The following is a 6,056-nucleotide window of genomic DNA, read 5'->3' as shown; positions in this document are numbered from 1 at the left end:
ATCCTTGTTTATGAGAGATTTTGGAGCAAAACAGAAGAAAAAAAATGTGATTAAAAACACAGCAATTTAATTATTTTCTGCTGCATCGTTATGAAACACAGCTGTAGTGCATGTAACACCTCAAGAATTTATCTGTTCTCAGATGTAACGACTGGCCTTTTGAACTAATTATTCTTCGGCCAATCCTGTAAAGTTTTGGAAACTTTGACTCTTCAGGTAGCACGTGAAGAAGATAATAAAGGTTTATTATCTTAATAAAGGTTTATTATCTTCTTTTTATATTTCACTTTCATCTCTTTTGTATAACAAAATATAGGCTAAAGGTTTGAGTCAAAGCAAGAATAGTTTTGTGTCTTTATTATTTTTTGTTTTGAATTCTGTTTGGTTGCAGTGTTTATTTATTCATTTTAGTTTAGTTTTTATTAATTGAGTGATAGGGTGTGACTACTTTATCATTGACAAGATGTTGCTGTGCAGCAAATAATGAATTCGAGACTGTGGAAAAAACCCAACACTTTCTGTTTCCTGGCTATGTCCATCTTTTCTATACAGTCTATAATGGCGTGGAGGCAAAAACAGGAAGAGGCAATCTTTCTAAAACTGGCTGGATGTTTGAAATCTGTTTTATTAAAAACTTAGGAAGATGAGACGATTTCTTATTATAACCAAAAAAACACAGCCTAGTCTTTGGAATTAATCAGGCTTAATTTAATTTTGTTCAAATCTGTGATATAAGCAATTTACAAATATGATAGAAGTAAGAGTTGAGAAATCTTACATGAGCACAACAAACAGCTGACCTTACATGTGACATACACAAGACAATGGTAGTAATGTTTCTGAAAAACAAAGCATGTAACAGAGGACAACTCATGAGACCATATGATCATATGATGATCCTAATGCTACCTAAGAAAGGTTAAAGTAAGAAAAACACATCCTATCAAAACCCTCATAATAATAATGATATTTCAGTAAAATCAGGGTTCTCCACGCAGCTTCCAGCTTCAGTCTAATTGTATCATAAAAGTCAACAATCAACTGTGTGTCATTGTTTCTTTCTACTGTGGTGCAGGAATAGCAGACACTGCCATTTACAATGAAAATAGATGAGAAGTTGCTTAATATAAATGCACTGACAGATCACTGCACAATAGTAACATTTTTAAGGACATGAAATGTACATGTCTTTAACTGAACCCTGGTTTTTCTGAAGGACTTAGAAAATGCTCATAACCTTTATTAATATGAAGACCATTCAAAGGTGGTTTTGATCAAAATCACGACATAGAAAATGAAAATGATGGTGAGGATGTGTTAGTAACAATGTCAAGTTTGAATAACACACACTGCACACTACAAAGATGCAACAATTATAGAAGGAAGAAAATACATTTTTTAAGTATTCATAAAATTTTTTCAGGTGTCAGTCTTTTAGAAGTCAAAATATTTTGGCTGTCATTTAAATGTCTCTCTTTGAAGAATTAGTTTTATAATGTAAGATAGAATTCATTTTACATTAGTGTTAGGGTTTGGCACTTACTTGTGAAGGTTAAACTTTGGGGTTAGCGGGTTGTGAATGCCTTGAAGTCAATAAATGCACTTACAACAATATCCACAAACATGTCTGTGTATTTATCCACGGTCCCTGGGCCTAAACACAGAGTCGGGCACAGAGCAGCTGCTCCAAGGTGAAGAAGGCCAGACAGAGATTTCTCTGATTTGCTCAACTTCTTTTAATCAAGTTAATTTTTCTCTAAATTCTATAAACTTCTTTGATTTCGGTTAAGAAAATAAATATGTACTGTTTAATGTAACACTGTTCTATATATACATTTTTTTTTTTTACAAATTCCAGGAATACAGTGGATGGAGGCAGAGTGATTCAAACACAGTCATTTTTATTGTGTAGTTAATACACGTCACACCATTTTCTTAGAAAAATAAAAGACAGCTGACCATCCGTGTCATGTGATGTGATGATCGTGCATAAATATTGAAGCTAAGGCCATTCAAGCATTCCTTAAGAAGACATACATTTAATGATTGCATAATCCTGCTTTCTTCCTGTGTTTGACTTTATTAAACAGTAACACGCTGTTACCCAGCTGTGTTTCATCTGGCCCCTTTGGACTTGTGGATCGACCAGTGTGAGGTGCACGAGGTCTAAGCACCCCTGAAGGGACTCTGATAGTTTGCACTGATCCATGGTTTGCTGAACAGAACAAGATTTGACTTGATTTCTTAAACTTTGCGACAGTAAGGATGACCTTTGATGACCTCTTGGAAGAAGCCGGGTCATTTGGCCGCTGTCAGAGGCGAATCTTTGCCCTGCTCTGCCTCTTGTCGTTGCCCTTTGCAGGGGTATACGTCGGCATCGTATTCCAGGGTTTCACCCCTGATCATTGGTGTCGGGACCCTGCAGTGGTGGAGAGGAGGCATGCATGTGGCTGGAACCTGACAGACAGTCGCAGACTGACGGTGCCTCTGGTCAATAACTCTGGACTGGTGCAGCACAGCACCTGCGAGCAGTATGAGGTGGACTGGAATGCCACAGAGCTGACCTGTGACACACAGGAACTGGACCTGAGTGGAGTCCCACTTACAGCATGCAAGGTCAGTTCCTATATGACTGTTTTTCACAGTGTTTATGTATAATTTTCATATAGTTTCATGTATAGTTTCATATGCACAGTTTACGTAGATAAATGGGTGATGTTTTATAATTTAACTATAGTTTTATAGTTTAATAATGTCAGTCTTGAGCATTAAATAATGGATTCAGTGCTGTTATAGGTAGTAGAAACAAAAAGAAGACTGAAAATGTTTTTTTTAATGTTTTTGTTCATCAGTGACGTTATGGAAAGGCCAAAAAACCCCAAAACAAAACAAAACAAAACAGCCTTTAACTACTTTTACACAAGATAAAGTGTTCAAGGTACAGTTTTTTGGTTGGTAGATTGTTCCAGCATGTTAGAGAAATTCACAGAGCTGTTCTGTGTTCTGCTCTCTCAGCCGCTTTTGATGTAATCAGTCCCACACAGACTCCATGATGTTGATAATACGACTCTGTGGGGGACAGACCATCTGTTGCAGAACCCCTTGTGGCTGAAGATAGTTTACACTATTTTTACTTATGAGACTGACTGGATGTTAGGACTCGTCGCTTTCCTTCTGCGGATGAGTCAGAGACCAGATATCTCCCTGAGCACTGCGTTAAAATAATTTGAATCAGCGCAACAGACATTTACTATGGTTTTAGATTCTACACATTGTTCTTGCTTGTTCTGTGCTCAGGGCCTACTCTACCCCCAGTGCACTTCTTTTAGTTTTCAGCCACTGGTGACTGAAGAAAAGTCATCCATGAAGAAAACAAAGTGCCAAATACTAAAGTTCCTCTAATGGACACTTGAGGCTGGCTCCAAAATGCCACTATGAGTATGAATGAATATCTCTTGCTTTCTGTTAATCTTCATATATTTTAATTCATTCTACTCAGTAGCACCTGAGTTGGCAATGTTTAATAATGGGTAGATAATAAGTTATTAAGAATACAACCAAAGAAAACAATTTTCCTTGTCCATATACACTGGGGCAAAAAAGTATTTAGTCAGCCACCAATTGTGCAAGTTCTACCACTTAAAAAGATGAGAGAGGCCTGTAATTTTTATCATAGGTGTACCTCAACTATGAGAGACAAAATGATGAAAAAAACGGAAAATCACATTGTCTAATTTTTAAATAATTTATTTGCAAATTATGGTGGAAAATAAGTATTTGGTCACCTACAAACAAGCAAGATTTCTGGCTCTTACAGACCTGTAACTTCTTCTGTAAGTGGTTCCTCTGCCCTCCACTCGTTACCTGTATGAACTTATCAGCATAAAAGACTCACTCCAAACTCCACTATTGCCAAGACCAAATAGCTGTCAAAGGACACCAGAAACAAAATTGTAGACCTGCACCAGGCTGGGAAGACTGAATCTGCAAAAGGTAAGCAGCTTAGTGTGAAGAAATCAATCAAATCCTGTAGTGCCAGACGTGTCCCTCTGCTTAAGCCAGTAAATGTCCCGTCTGAAGTTTGTTAGAGAGCATTTGGATGATCCAGAAGAGGATTGGGAGATTGTTATATGGTCAGATGAAACCAAAATTGAACTTTTTGGTAAAAACTCTACTTGTCATGTCTGGAGGAGAAAGAATGCTGAGTTTCACCCAAAGAACACCATACCTACTGTGAAGCAGGGGGTGGAAACATCATGCTTTGGGGCTGTTTTTCTCCAAAGGGACCAGGAAGACTGAAACATGTAAACAAAACAATGAATGGGGCCATGTTTCATGAGGTTTTGACTGAAAACCTCCCAAGGAGGCAAGAGCATTCCAGATGATGCGTGCCTGGGTCTTTCAGCATGACAATGATCCCAAACACAGCGCCCGAGTAACGAAAAAGTGGTTTCGTAAGAAGCATTTCAAGGTTCTGCAGTGGCCTAACCAGTCTCCAGACCTTAACCCATAGAAAATCTTTGGAGGTGTCATGGTCCTGAGTCTGAGGACTCTGTGTTTTGTGTTTCTTTATATTATTCTTTGTTCTCGGTTATTCTGTTTTGTCTTTTGTTTAGGTTTGCTATGTGTTAGTGTTTTTGTTTCATGCCTGCCTGTGTTCTCTCTGTCTGTCCATGGTGTTATTGTGTCTGCTCATGAGTCTGCCTGTCAAGTTCAGTGTCCTGTCTGGTTCTCTGTGTCTCTTAGTTTCCTGTTTTATTCTGAAAGTTCATGTCTCATGTCAGTGTGTTCAGTTTTACCGCTCCCCTGTCTCGTTAGCCTAATTGCTCCCAGCTGTGTCTCCCTCCTGTGGCCCATTCCCTGATTACTCCCTGTGTATTTAAGCCCTGTGTTTTCCTGTGCTCTCTGTTGCGTTGTCTGTCTAACGCCATGTCTGTCTGCATTACTCTGTGTAACCCGGTGTTCATTCTGCGTCTCTCCGCCATCTTTCTTTGTGCATTTTGTTCCTCCTCCCGTGCGTGTTTGGTTTAAGTTTAGTTCTTTAGTTTTCCCCAGTTTAGGTTTGTTTACTCCCCGCTCTGCTCTTCCTGTTTTTGTCACCTTATCACCTCTGTAAATAAACACTCACTCGCACCCCAGCCAGTGCCTGCATTTTGGATCCTTTTCTCAATTCACCACACGACTGCTGCCCAGCCGTGACAGGAGGGAGTTGAAAGTCTGTGTTGCCCAGCGACATCCCCAAAACATCACTGCTCTAGAGGAGATCTGCATGGAGGCATGGGACAAAATACCAGCAACAGTGTCTGAAAATCTTGTGAAGACTTACAGAAAACATTTGACCTCTTTCATTACCAACAAAGGGTATATTAAAAAGTATTGAGATGACCTTTTGTTATTGACCAAATACTTATTTTCCACCATAGTTTGCAAATAAATTCTTTAAAAATCAGACAATGTGATTTTCTGGATTTTGTCTCTCATATTTGAAATATACCTATGATGAAAATTACAGACCTCTCTCATCTTTTTAAGTGGGAGAACTTGTACAATTGGTGGCTGACTAAATACTTTTTTGCCTCACTGTATTCAGTACGGATCAACAAGAAAAAGGTAAGACACTGTGTTGTAAGCAACACAAGGCTTCTAAAAGTGCGAAACCTTACAGTTTACAGAGTTACTTGTTAGTTGGAGCCTGTTCCCATTGGGGAAGACAAATGTCCGAAAAACAAAACAATTCAATTCAATTCAATTCAATTTTATTTATATAGCGCCAAATCACAACATAAGTCGCCTCAAGGCGCTTCATAGATACAGAGAAAAACCCAACAATCATTTGACCCCCTATGAGCAAGCACTTTGGCAACAGTGGGAAGGAAAAACTCCCTTTTAACAGGAAGAAACCTCCGGCAGAACCAGGCTCAGGGAGGAGCGGCCATCTGCTGCGACCGGTTGGGGTGAGAGAAGGAAGACAGGATAAAAGACATGCTGTGGAAGAGAGACAGAGATTAATAACAGATATGATTCAATGCAGAGAGGTCTGTTAATACAAAGTGAAT

The 6,056-nt window shown here is 38.9% G+C and overlaps 1 protein-coding gene across 2 annotated transcripts in view; it reads left to right on the top strand.

The window, feature by feature from the left end:
- The first annotated feature begins 2,160 nt into the window (after positions 1–2,160).
- The window catches only part of LOC146558250 (solute carrier family 22 member 2-like), a 14,491-nt gene continuing 10,595 nt past the window's right edge, over positions 2,161–6,056 (top strand). For both annotated transcript variants that reach the window (XR_014888467.1, XM_085245952.1), the window contains exon 1: positions 2,161–2,616. Coding sequence is in view for 1 of the 2 variants with exons in the window: in XM_085245952.1 (XP_085102078.1) it covers positions 2,266–2,616 (351 nt within the window). In the remaining variant the exon portion in view is untranslated. The remainder of the gene's footprint in view (positions 2,617–6,056) is intronic.

This window comes from Mchenga conophoros, linkage group LG15 (assembly GCF_057382185.1).
Source record: "Mchenga conophoros isolate Kocher_MC1m ecotype Shallow Benthic linkage group LG15, M_conophoros_male_GT1.1, whole genome shotgun sequence".
In the NCBI taxonomy this organism is placed as follows: domain Eukaryota; kingdom Metazoa; phylum Chordata; class Actinopteri; order Cichliformes; family Cichlidae; genus Mchenga; species Mchenga conophoros.
The sequence above is the reverse complement of the archived record's forward strand: the minus strand, read 5'-3'. Positions and strand labels throughout refer to the sequence as shown.